Source organism: Eurypyga helias, unplaced genomic scaffold (genome assembly GCF_000690775.1).
Source record: "Eurypyga helias isolate BGI_N326 unplaced genomic scaffold, ASM69077v1 scaffold15540, whole genome shotgun sequence".
NCBI classification, from domain to species: Eukaryota; Metazoa; Chordata; class Aves; order Eurypygiformes; family Eurypygidae; genus Eurypyga; species Eurypyga helias.
In genome coordinates, this window is record NW_010225244.1 from 20,672 (window position 1) to 33,956 (window position 13,285).

General features: G+C 54.2%; 1 protein-coding gene across 1 annotated transcript in view; it reads right to left on the reverse strand.

Moving 5' to 3' along the window:
* RPS6KA1 (ribosomal protein S6 kinase, 90kDa, polypeptide 1) overlaps positions 1 to 12,525 on the reverse strand; it is an 18,537-nt gene extending 6,012 nt beyond the window's left edge. Inside the window, exons 1-9 of the mRNA XM_010148801.1 lie at positions 12,431 to 12,525; positions 10,086 to 10,139; positions 4,784 to 4,900; positions 3,675 to 3,756; positions 3,324 to 3,404; positions 2,453 to 2,532; positions 1,345 to 1,451; positions 776 to 813; positions 500 to 642 (exon numbers count right to left, since the gene is read on the reverse strand). Of these exons, the coding sequence (XP_010147103.1) occupies positions 500 to 642; positions 776 to 813; positions 1,345 to 1,451; positions 2,453 to 2,532; positions 3,324 to 3,404; positions 3,675 to 3,756; positions 4,784 to 4,900; positions 10,086 to 10,139; positions 12,431 to 12,472 (744 nt within the window). The 5' untranslated portion in view covers positions 12,473 to 12,525. The remainder of the gene's footprint in view (positions 1 to 499; positions 643 to 775; positions 814 to 1,344; positions 1,452 to 2,452; positions 2,533 to 3,323; positions 3,405 to 3,674; positions 3,757 to 4,783; positions 4,901 to 10,085; positions 10,140 to 12,430) is intronic.
* Between the last annotated feature and the right edge of the window lie 760 nt (positions 12,526 to 13,285).

A 13,285-nucleotide genomic window follows, 5' to 3' on the forward strand; every position in this document is an offset into this window, starting at 1 on the left:
GGTTGAGCAAGTCTGAGGGTTGGACAGATCCCACTGCACCTCATCTGGGAGCTCGCCAAAGCTAGCGAGAAGCTTGCAAGGCATCAAAAGCCCAGCTCTAACAGAGATCGCAGGTATCGTATGTTCTCGGAAGGAGCTTGGTTCACGAGGTGTGCAGTGGGAACACGTTCGAGCCAGGGAGCCCTCGGCTGCGGCAACCGCCAGACGGTGGCACCAGATCTGCACAGACACCGACATCCCAATGCTGGGGTTGACATGGACACCCCCACGCTGGGCACCCCACGCTGGGCACCCCAGCGCTCACTGGGACAACAGCCTTGGGAGCTCCACCTCCCCCGAGACACCCGCGTTCCCGGCTGGATGCCTGGCCAGCCTGCCGCAGAGCCGTTTCGGGGAGCCCGGAGACCACCCCTGGGTCAGCACATCTGCCAGACACGCGGAACGGTGCCCGAGAGCGGCTGCCGAGTGGGGTCTGCACGCAGGCTAGCTGGGTACGTACCATTAACACCCCGTAGGACCACCAGTCCGCACTGTGTGAGTGGCCCTGGCGATTCACAACCTCTGGGGCCATATATTCCACCGTCCCGCAGAAGGAATAGGCTTTCTTCTCGTGGTCTATAGCCTCCTTACTCAAGCCAAAATCTGCGTAAGAGAAAAACCATCAGCACACATGCACGGGCTCTGAGCAATCAGCCAGGGTAGAGAGGCCGAAGGGAAGCGCTCTGTTTCAAGAACCAGCCTTGCTGGAGCACAAGGCTTTTGTGGAGTCCCTTACCTGTGAGTTTGATGTGCCCTTCTTCATCCAAGAGGATGCTGCAGCATGAATGAACAAAACAAGCTGTTACTGTCCGCAATAAGGGCGGGTGAGAGCAACACACGTGGCCGAGGCTGCTCTGCGATGCTCCCAGAATCCAGGGGAGAAAGTTGCCTTCCCACAGTGCTTTAAGCTCCATCACCAAGACACAAGTGGGAAAAAGAGCAGCTCCCTTCTCTCTGCACCCTCAACTTACCACTGAAGGAATGACCCACACAGACTACCCCCCTTGGATCCCCCCCAGGTAAGAATAACCAAGCCGTGCAGCTGGTACGTGTCTCCGCAGAGACCCAGCCGGATGCCTTCTCCCTCCGAAGGCTCTCGATCACTTCAGGCTGGAGCCCGGAGACTGCCCAGGATTACTGCTCAGACATGTGGCACACACATGCTGCCTCGGCAGCGCTCCTGATCCGAGGAGCAGGAGCCTCGTGGGCTGGCACCGCTGCCTTCCATCTGCCCGGCCTCGGGCATCGTTCTGCTCCGCCGTCTGCACGGGGCTCGGTTCCCTGCCTCAGCTGTGCCGCACGTACTTCTCTGGTTTGAGATCCCGGTAGATGATTCCCAGGCTGTGCAAATGGTCGAGACCCAGCGCCAGCTCTGCTAGGTAGAACTTCACGTCCTCCTCGGTGAACATGACCTGTGGGAAGGGAGAGGAAGGGGACAGGCGCTGGGGTTACGATGTTGGCAGCGGGACCACCTCCGCTGCGCCTACACAAGACCTTTCACATCCACGTTGCTCCCTCCTGCCCTTGCATACCTACGTTTCCCAGGCTTCGCCCACCATCCTAAAGATTCAATTAAGCAGCAACAGCAAAAAACAAACCAGGTTGCTAAGCAGCAGACAGGTTTTTAAAAACCTCTTCGTTTACGTTAAGCAGGTTATGTTCTCAGCCGTCTTCACCTGGCACAACTTCTCCTTACCCCTCCCGTTCCCTGCCCCTGCCCCGTCCCAGCGAGGCGACACAACCAGCCAACACTGCAGCAGGACAGGGCTCTCGCCTGGTTTCGTTCTTAAGTCAGAGAGTTGGGAGGTTCAGCCTGGAGCAGGGAAGGCTCCAGGGAGACCTCAGAGCCCCTTCCAGTGCCTGGGGGGTCTACAAGAAAGCTGTGGGGGAATTTTTCCAAGGGCAGGGAGTGACAGGACAAGGGGGAACGGGGTTAAATTGAAAGTGGGGAGGTTTAGGTTAGATATCAGGAAGGAATGCTTCCCGCAGAGAGTGGGGAGGCACTGGGACAGGTTGCCCAGAGAAGCTGTGGATGCCCCCTCCCTGGAAGTGTCCAAGGCCAGGCTGGATGAGGCTTGGAGCAACCTGGTCTAGTGGAAGGTGTCCCTGCCCATGGCAGGGGGGTTGGAACTAGATGATCTTTAAGGTCCCTTCCCACCCAAACCATCCTGTGATTCTGTGATTAACGTGATGCTCAGCAAAGGTGAGACCTGTCTCCTATGCTCCTGCTTTTCTGCCAGAGGAGAGGGGTCCTGAGACGTCCCATCCTGTTGCCAGCTCTGGGCTAGCAGCAGGATGGAGGTTGTTTCCACCTCTCTCAAAGACACTGCAAGGGTCAATCGCTTCTCCAGGCGATTAAGCCCAGCTGAACTGAGAACCTCAGCAACCCACCAAGATACCAGAGCATACCCACCTCTTTGGAAAGCCGAGTGAAAAGGTCACCTCCTCTGAGGAAATCCAAGATGAGATACAGCTTCCCCTCCGTCTGGAATGCTGAAACACAAGCCGGAGTGGGAATCAGACCCCTCCGCTGAGGGAAGGCTCCATCGAGTTACATTAATCACTTAAATCCCAACGGCTTCAGTTGTGCAGTTGCCCTGCATGGTTACGAGGTCAAACAGAGGCAGGGGTAATTATCTGGGGTAAATGAGACAGCCTGTCCAAGGCGTTGAAATGGGAGCTCACCGGCAGCACTCTGGCGCTGCAGAAAATCCTCATTTTATGGGGGGTTGGTTCCCTGTCAGCCAGTGTTTTTTCTGTTTTCCTGGGAGAAGCACTGGCCATTTTACAGGGAAAGAAGCTGTCCTCGCCTTCCTCAGAGTCAGAGCATTAATCCTGCCAAACTCTGGCTTGACTAGTTTACTCCGCTTTCTCAATTTCTCCTGATTTAATGTTTTAATCCCAAGGATTTGATGTTTAAACCTCTCTTCCTGGTCTATGCTCTGTTCTCCATTCAACAGCTAGAGCAGGCATGGGACCAAAGGCCTTTCCAGGAAAGGATTTGTGTTAAGGGGATTGTGAAGGCTCCAGAGCAGCACAGCCGTTGAGAGGTACGGACTGATCCGGGCCCCTTCTCCATTTCGGGTATCTCCTGAAGCCTGTGAGGGACCATGAGAGTCTCTCAGCATCCTCCAAGCAGCCTCTTGCTGGATGCCTCACGCTCATCTACCCGCTCACGGCTGTTGTGCCTGTAGTAGCATCTTTCTCTATTGTGACTGAAAGCACTCAGCGTCTGTTGGAGCCTGCTGCCCCTCTCCCAGTGTCCCAGCCAGCTCCACACTCACCGTAGTGGAGTTTCACCACGAAGGGATGGTTTACATCAGCCAGGATGTCCCTTTCTATCTTTGTCCTTAATCGGTCACGCACTGTGGGAAGAGTGAGGAACAGCTCAGACCCTGAAGAAGGCAGACGGTACCCTGGTGTGCCCCCAGCCTTAAGCCCTTTAGTACCAGGCAGCTCGAGCCAGATCTTTTCCACCTCCAGCACTGCAGCAAGGGTTTTTACAGAAGGATGTTTTGCTGAGATAAAGATACTTCTCTTTCACCCAGGTCACCCTGGGGCCAGCAGTGACCGCTGTGACATTTCCCCGCTGCTCTTTAAGAGAGGATAAAAGCACCAGAGTAAGAGTCTCCTACCTTTCAGCGTCGCCTTCTTGAGCACTTTCATGGCATAGAGGTGGTTGCTGTCTGGCGGTGTTATTTTTCTCACCAGGAAAACCTGAGGCAGAAGAACACCGCGTTACCCGAGCACTAAACATCGGCAGTAGGAGTTGGATGCCTCCCAAAGCGGCAAACCTCACGGCAACCCTGAACAGCAGCAGGCCACAGGACTGAGGCTGTACCTCAAGATCTCCGTGTGAAAACTCATGGGGTTTTCAGGAAAGTGCTGCATGTAGGCTTCTCTCAGCCCCTGTCTCCAGCCATTTCAGCGCTGGTGCCTTCACAGTGCACCCTCCTCCTCTCCCCTCTTGCACACCTCTTGCTCACTGCGGTTACCGTGGGGCCGTGGCTGATGCCTGGGAGCTGTGACTCGAAGCACTGATACTTCAGTGTACCTCAAAGCCTTCTGGTGACTTGGTTTGACTTTTACCTCCTTCCCTGGTGTCTCAGACTACCTGGTTTTAAGCAGCTTCAAAAAGACACCACGTTTCTTTTGCTCAAAGCCACTGCTGCCTTTGCCCAGGCAACAGCACACAGTCCTGTGCAAGCCCCACTGTTACTGCTGGTAACTGATTGACATGAAGTTGATTTAATGCGTGAGCAGATGGTCTGTAAGAGACCTGGATTATTTATACATTGAAACAGATAAGAGTTACAGGCTGCTTCCTTCCCCCTTCACAGAAGGGAAACCGGACCGTAAACAGGGGCCAAACCCAGATGCACGCAGCATCGCTTCTGAGAAGACAGGAACATGCTTGAGTCCCCAAGCCCTCAATTCTGCCAACAGCTGGGCAACCAGCTAGAGAGCTGCCGGAGGTCCCTCTGCCCTGCATCCACGAGCAGGAGCCTTTCCTCCTGACCACTGAAAAAGGAATTGCAGGGGAGCTCTGGACACACAGGCTGGCCCTCAGGAGAAGGCATCACTGCAGCTGCCTTTCGAGGCAGAAGCAATCATTTGCTAAGTGGGCTCAGCAGTCAGATTCTCACGATCTGATGGGAATCAGGAAAGTGGTTTCGCTGGGGATAGTCCCTGTTGTCATCAGAATCATTTATCTGGCCTGAGGCACAGGCACAAGTGAACTCACCTTGCCGAAAGAGCCCTGCCCCAGCACCTTCAGGAGCTCAAACTGCGACGGGTCGGCTTTCTCGGAGCCTTCCTTCACATGGTGCGTGATGTTGATTTCTTTCACAACACCTTCTCCCTGAAACAGAGGGGACGCAGTTAACTGGGAATATACTCCTGCACAAGGGAAAGCAAGCCTTGTTGGATTATGAAACCCTACAGACTCACAGGAACCACAGCTGAGAGAACCACAGGTCAGCCGAGGGCTCTCCTCCTGCTCGTCTCTCCTCCAAGGGGGAGACCCCACAGCAGGGAGAGACCCGGGGATGGGACCAGTGGAGGTTGTAGGCCCTTTCCCTTCTCCCATGTTTATGAAAACACTAGAGAGGACTCACAGGTACCTCCCGGCTTCAGCAGCTGGAATACAGTGTCCCGGAGAGGCTTGCACCAGGAGCCTTGCTAAATACCCTGCACGCCCCTCAAACGCTCTGCTCCTCGCACCGAGGGGTTGCGTTTCTTTGAACAGCGTTTCAGAAGGGCGCTTGAGAAGCACCTTCCTTTTTAAGGCGCCGGTAGCAAACCCAGCAGTGTTTATGCCACTAAAAATCCCACAACACAAAAAATACGGCACTGTTGTCAAAACACGGCCAGGGCTGGCAAAAATCAGACATGTTGGAGCCCATCTGCTCAGCAATCTGAGCAACATAAGTCTTAGTGCATCTTCGGCACGTACAGATGATGCTTTAACAGACTCAAGCCTTCAAGAAGATTGAGGGGAAGCCAAGGTCTCTGGCATATGTTTTGTTGAAAACACATTCTTTTATTTAAAAAAAATAAGGAATTAGAAAGAGATTTACTGTTCTAGTACCTAGAACAAACTCATCAACGAAGCTAGGCCAGCGCACAAGACCAGGCACAGACCCTGAGGTGATGCTGAAACAGCTCCCTTCCCCAGCAAACCTTGTCCATGCCTCTGGAACACTCAGCCCAGAGTTCAGCTCGACAGAAACTTGTGCTGCTTTCTGTTTGCATCCCAAATATAAACAGACTTTTCATACTGCTGGTCTTCCAGCTGCGCCTTTCCCTCTACTTCTCTTGATTTTACCTAGCCACTATCTCTGTACTTGGGTTTCCCCTGAGCTTGTTCCAGCCCCAATCCCAACTGACCACAGGGAGAGCCCACAGGCAGGACTCAGCTTCCCAGTTCTACAGTCATGAATCTTCCTCAGGCCAGAAATCCCTGGAAGCTGTACATCTCGTAAGGGCAGGCCCAGGCTTCTCAGCACTTCAGTCCCATGTTACCCCGTGTTAGACATGGTCTGGTCGCTATTTGGACCCGAAGGCCAGCAGTTATGTTCCAAAGGGCATGTGGTGACAGGACAAGGGGTAGCGGGTTTAAACGGAAAGAGGGAGATGGAGACTGGACATCAGGAAGAAATTCTTCCCGCAGAGGGTGGGAGCACTGGGACAGGTTGCCAAGAGAAGCTGTGGATGCCTCATCCCTGGGAGTGTCCAAGGCCAGGCTGGATGAGGCTTGGAGCAACCTGGTCTAGTGGAAGGTGTCCCTGCCCATGGCAGGGGGTGGGGCTGGGTGGGCTTTAAGGTCCCTTCCCACCCAAACCAGTCTGTGGTTCTATAAACTCAGTTGCTGTCTGACCCTAGGACAGATACAGCCAGAAAGCTGCAACTACTATTTAGTTTTTCCCCCTGCAGAGTTGGGGGGAAAAGTTAAACTTCCTTCTCTAAAACTACTCAGAAACTTGGTCTGGAATCCACCTAATCAAAGGACCTTTTAAAAACAACAGGAACCGAGTTTCAGCCTCTGCCTCTCCTCTGCACCCCAGCCCACTCCCCACCCACCCAGCACCTTTTCGGGGAGGGTGGCTCTGCCAAGCACCCACGGATGTGGTTGCCTACCTGCACCTTCCCTTCCCGCTCTCATGCTTGGCTTTTCTCTAGATTAGGACGTAGCTGTGTTTCCGTGCTGGTAGCTTTGTTCTCTCAAGATCCTGCACTGTTCAGACACTAAGACCCAGCACAGAAGCCCACGCTCTCAGCGGTACAGCATGTACGGGCGAGCACAGGGGGACGGGAGCTCCCCCCGTTGTTATCCTGCCTTTTGCTGGTCTCAGTGATCACAGACAAGAAAGATCTTATAATCCCTGTAACAACAAGTTTTCATGTTCCAGATGATCTCCCAGCTTAGAGCAGCCACCTTACACTTCTGGTTTCACCCGGAGGCTTAGTCCATGGCAAACAGCTGTTGGTTAGGGACAGCTTCCCACTTCTAGCCGAGAGCCGGAGCGGGAGTCAGCCGAGGGCTCTCCTCCTGCTCGTCTCTCCTCCAAGGGGGAGACCCCACAGCAGGGAGAGACCTGGGCCCAGTGGAGGTTGTAGTCCCTTTCCCTTCCCCTTATCTTCATGAGAACACTAGAGAGAAACCAGGTCTACACAGCACCAGCACCTGTACAACCCTGCAGCATCACACACTGACGCAGAGGAACACTTAAATGAACTCCTGTATCCACCCCCAAGGCACGTGGACCCCTCCGTCGCGGCGGAGCGACGTACTTTCACAGCGGCAGGAATTCCTCGCCTTGGCCAACAGCACCCTTATCTTCATGAGAACACTAGAGAGAAACCAGGTCTACACAGCACCAGCACCTGTACAACCCTGCAGCATCACACACTGACGCAGAGGAACACTTAAATGAACTCCTGTATCCACCCCCAAGGCACGTGGACCCCTCCGTCGCGGCGGAGCGACGTACTTTCACAGCGGCAGGAATTCCTCGCCTTGGCCAACAGCAAGACCCGGTGTGTTTAACTGCGAGCGGTTTCAGCAGCCCAAGCTGTACCTCAAGGCAGGCAGAGATTTGCATACGCCGCCTGCCAGCCAGACCACATCAGCAACACACATCCAACACCACCTACGTGCCAACTGGACCAAAAGCACCAGCAGCGACACTGCCGACAGATTTCGGAGGAAAGCTCTGAGATGGCATTTGGCATCTTGCTGACACAAGGCAGGTTTCTGCCCATGGACTCATCCCCCAGCTTGCAATCCAACAGTGGGGAGACCAGGTCCCGCAGCCTGTTTAGCAGCACACCAGAACACGTCTCCGGCACGAAAGCACCAGCCAGGCAGCTGCCGTCTCACAGGGCTGCAGCACAAACAGGCTTGGCTGGCAAAGATGGAAGTTTCTTCCAATGGCACCATTAAGGGAACTATCCCAAAAGGCAGAAAAAGAAAAGCAAGCCAGACCCCTCCAAGTATCCACGCGAAGCATCAGCCCACCCGGACAAGCAACCAGCCTCACCAAGGGAAGCAAAGCGAGGTAGCGGCGGTACTGACCGGGTTGGGGAGCGGGCTGGGGGCAGGCAGCTGCAGGCTGCAGCGCTTGGCTCGATGTTTCCTCTGCAGCCAGAGCGTAAGGAACGCGCAGATGCGAGGAAGTTTAGGGTCCCTCTCCATCCTCCCATCCCCATCAACATCGCACAGACCCAGGATCCGCCACCCCTGCGAGCGCCCGGGGAAACGCGGCCGGTTCCCGGGGATCAGGGAGGCTCCCGCGGCGCTGCATGGATGCCCCGCGCTTGAGGTTGCCGGATGGAGGAGATACAGGTGGTTAAAGCCCGGCTGGCAGATGCGCAGTGGAGACAAGCGACTCGGTCGCACGGAGGCAGGTTCACGCTCCCGCTCCCCAGCAACAGCGCTTGTGGTTGGGGCTTTTTTTTCTTCTGGTTTCGCTTTTAAAAAGAGTCTCACAGCTCCTTGTTCGTAGTTGGGTTCCTGGGCTCTGACAAGATGCTGACAGAAAACACACATGGTCTAGTTAAAGTGACTTCCATCTAGTGCCATGTGAATCTCATGTCAGGCTGTGATATCTGGGAGTATTTCCACAACGGGAATACTCTGATAAGCCACTTACTCTTTAAAAAGGAAGAGGAAAAACTCATGAAAGCCTGCCCCAGAAGTCTGACACCACCTCGGAATGCTGCACATCTCTTTACTCTCCTGCTGGCACAGGGATGATGGGATTGAGGATGCATCAGTCCCATGGGCAAATCCTCTGCCATCACTAGGACTGGCATCCAGTCCTTCGTTGGCTTTTCTGCTGCACGAGGGGCCTTGCTGTGGACGCCAGAGTTCCACGTGAACTCCTCCTTAAGGAGTTCCACGTGAGGTATTTTTAAGGGCATTTCTGACGCAGACAGCTTCTGAGCTCACTTCTACCCAGATTTATTGGCAGGACAGAGGTGTTTAGATCACTCGGTATTTTTTCATTTTAAAACCAATCCTTTTTGCCTCCTTCCCCCTCCAAGTCTGTTCCTCTTTGACCTTTCCACTGGGTCAGGACAGATGTTTTCTGCAGCCAGACCCCAGAGAGTGCAGGTAAGAAAGAAACCCCCTGAAATGAGTAAGAGGACACCCACACACCTTTGCAATTAGAAATACCCCCGTGTCAGTGTTGATCTCTGAATTTCTCCAGAGAACGCAGCGTATGAAAAGAGGATCTTGGTTTGGACCCAGTGACAGTACTTATGACTGTCTCGCCTCCTCCGCCCCCATAACGTGCTTTTTGAGAGCCAATAATGAAAGAAACAAATGACTTAATACCAGCAGGGCAGCTGGTCCCAGCTCCACAGAGGGAACCTCAATAGCTGGTGAGGTCCAAAGCAAAGGAGCTGGGAGTGGGCGCCAGAGCAGCGTGAAACAGCACCGTGCAGCCGCTGAGCACGAGTCTGCAGGAGGCTCGGGTCATACTGACACCTCCTTCATTCCGCCACAGTCCGAGCGAAGCAGAAACCGTGTCCACAGCGTGCCATCCAAAGGTGAGCATCGCCACTCCCAAGGAAGCTCGCTGGTGCTCAGTGCAGCCAGGAGATGCAGCCGGCTCTCTGCGTCTCAGCCCGGCAGGATAAATCCTGTCCCGACCAAGACAAGTTTGCACGTTGTGTTACCCGATGCACAGCACAGGGAAAAGTGATCAAAAATGCCACTAGAACGCTGGAGCGCCCACCCCAGGAAGCTGACAAGATCAGAAAGCCACAGGAGACATAAATGACAGCGCTGAAAGGGGTTTGGTGTGGGGAGGAAGGAGGAGGAGGATGAAGTCAGGTCCAGGATGTCACGTGAGCGAGTGAGTTTCTGTATTAGCAGTCCCACTTAGCTGAGACAGGCCGGTGGGGCCTGCTGCAATGAAGGGTTTGCTTTGCAGAGCGGGCCTGGCGAGCTCTGCTTACGCCCTCGCGTACGTGGGACAAAGTGTGAATTAGATGCACGAGTCTCTTTGACGTGCACATCCGCGTCAGGCTCTTACCTTGTCTGCCGAGTCCACGAGGTCTTTCTCTATCCAAGTGATCTCTGATTTTGCCTGTGGGACAATAAACAAGTGTCAGCACAGAGGGGCTGTGATACTCGCTAAGGTTTTCCCAATAAACTCGGTTAGCAAGGCCAGGCGAGCTGTGGACAGTCAGTGGTGGTCTCCCACCCGCTGTCGCTCCGTGGGATGCGGTTCTGAGTTCGGTTGGGGTTCCGGGACAGCAGCTGGAGCCAGTTGCTGTTAAAGGCTTTGATGGGTGGTGGGGAAGGACACAGTGCCAACCGGCACACGTTTCCCAAGAATCAGAGCACCACCACCAAGGAGAGAGAATGAATTTCTGGCAGGTTGATTCGCACCTACATCAGATTTTAGTCTCAGCTACACCCGGACAAACTCCAAAAGCTGCTGTTCCAGTGGTGTCCTGGGTCTGCAGGGAGGTTTGGCATCCCCATGGCTTCTTCCCAGGGGCACGCTCCGCGTTTCTAAAGCGACCAGGAGGAACAGTTCCCATACCAAAACTCAACCCGTCCCTCGAGGGCAGGGCAGGGCCAGCTCAGCTGCTCTGGCAGGTCCCCAAGCATTGGAGATGTCAGTTTACGCTGCCCCTGGGGCCAGATGCAATCCTCCTTACGGGGAGGGATGCAGAAGCATTCAAAGGGAGCTCAGAAAAGAACTGCTTCTCAGCTAGGATATGGCTCTTTCTCCCCAAAAAACCCTCAGACTTGAGTGAAGAAGTAAGTTTTTGGAAGGTGAGAGCACAGATGCCCGCGCCTGCTGTATCTGAATGAGCGCCCACAGATTTGCTGTCGCATCTAGGGGCTCCTTCACCCCTTCTTTACGTAACGAGCTCAGTTTGAATAGAAAAATCACCCCCCCAAAAAAATCAAATCAGATTTGAAACATTTTCTCCCGGAGGTTCAAGTCCTTGGCTGGGGATGAGATAAAACTCCTGTGACTGCAGTGAGAAAGGACCGAAGAGACTCGAGCCGCGACTTCTCGCGTGTCTTTTCACGCAGTTTGCCAGCTGCAGCGCTGGTCCGGCTCTTCGGCACCGGCAACGTCAAGCGGGTGGGCACAGCGCGAGGCAAAACGACCTGAAAGTGGGACAGGAGCTACGGGGAGGTGAGAGGAGATAAAGCCAGCCTGGAGGGAAGGGAGGAACTGCATGAAAACAGCAAGATTAGAGTTAAGAATTAACTGATTTTTGATCTCCGGAAGGACTGAATCAGACCGGTGGGGGCCCCTGCAGTCACCTCTTCCTCCCCTCCATCGCTCTCTGCCATCGCTGCAGGAGCAGCCAACATCTCTGTGGGTCTGGGAGCGGGTGGGTGTCCCGCTGCCGCCGTGGGAAGTGGGTGCCCAGGGTGGCCGGCTGGCACATCCACCAAAGCCACAATAAACCCCTGCCCGAGTGCCCCAAAGCGATGACAGAACCCTCACTGGTGTCCCCCTGGGGATCGCACCCAAGGGGGGGAAATCAGCTCCTTCAGTGCTCCCACCAGCGAGCCGGCACCAAATCCTGCCTTGGATGGGGCTGGATTGATTTCCCCCCACAAGCACAGATCTCTGCTGGTCCACCCCATCAGTGCAAGGCACTGCTCCGTGAGCTATCAGCCACCCTCCGACACCCCTGGCCTCGGGGGAGGCCATTTTACACAGATTCCTGCACCACTGGGACATGACATTTGCTGCTCCTGGAAAATCAAAGGACACCCCAGGAGGTTGCTCAAGTCAGAGGAGGAGACAACTTCCCAATGCCGCCTCGGAACAAAGGGCTTAGTCACCCTACATCAGAGGCTGGGGACACACATACGGGCTGGGGGTTGGTTTTTTTTTCCCCCCAGCACCAAGTTCAAAATAAAAATCCTCTTTCTTACTTTCCCCTTTTTTGAGGAAGGATTTTACAAGCCAGAAGCCAAGAGACAGGTTTGTTTTTGCTCGCGTTTTATCACTTTGCTGGTTGAGACAGTCACATCTAAAATGCAAGAAAGGGAAAAAAAAAACCACCAAACCCACCCTGCGAGAGCTAGAAACAGATTACGCTTTTGGCATTTCACTTCCTATTCATCAACAACTAACCAGAAGCTGTTTTAATTTCTGTTCCTTCAACACATGCTCTGGTCCCAAAACACTCCCGAATTCTGGCAGCACCCAGGAAAGACACTTCTTAGAAAGAGGTTTTACCATCAGAAATGCCCTTTCCAAAAGAGAAGTCGTTAATTACCACCGGGAAAGGTCCGGCTCTCTACGCTCGGGCGGTTCACTGACTTCTCGTGTCCTGCAGAAGAGACAGAGCGCAGCGCTGAACGCAGAGCAGATAATTTTATCAGCTAGACACTTGCCTCCTGGATCCTTGGCTTGCTGCGGAAGAGGAGCCTCAGCATCTCCAAAACTTTAGGCTGCTATTCTCCCATACTTTGCAAGCTGGCTTCTGAACTCAGAGCACTCAGCAGCACCCAGACCAACACGAGAACCCCGGGTGTAGTAGTTACGTCACTGGGATGTATTTTGGGAGTTTTCGCTGAAAGGAAACTGTGGTTTCGTACGGGGAAATTGCATTGTGTGGCGATGGCTGCACAATACCAGCAGGCAGATGAAAACACTGGATGGCTTTACGGGTGCTTAGGCATGGCTCTTTCCATCAGCAAATCTCAGCAGGCTTTTCAGGAGGATGGGTCACGTCACAGACGGGAAAACAGGCATTGAAAGAGCAATTTCAGCCACCACATGGGACTGCAACGAGCAACTGAGAGTGTGTGTAGCTTTCTTCCCCAAAATTAAGCTGACCCCGCTCTGAGCAGCACAAATGCTGAGTCCAGCACAAACATTCTCCCCGTAGGATCAGCTGAATTGTGGGTCTCCAGAGAAGAGGCCAGGAGGAGGCAGCTTCTGCACCCTTCCCTGCCCCGTGTCAGAGTTGCCGCCGGATCATCTGCGTATCGACTCTTCGGGACGCTGCTGCGAGGCCCCATGTGAGGTTTGCACGCCGACATCTCACGGGAGGGTTGCACAATCCTGCTCGCTTGCTCCCGGGTCAGCTCCTGCACCCTGCACTGCTCTGCACCCTGCTCTTGTGCACCCGGGATGCTTCCCACAGCCAGAGGGGGAAGGAGATGGGAACTGGCCAGGTCAGGCAGCACAGACAAGGGCTTCAGCCCTACGGCTCCGAATCAATTCTCTCCCAGTTTCTGTGTTTG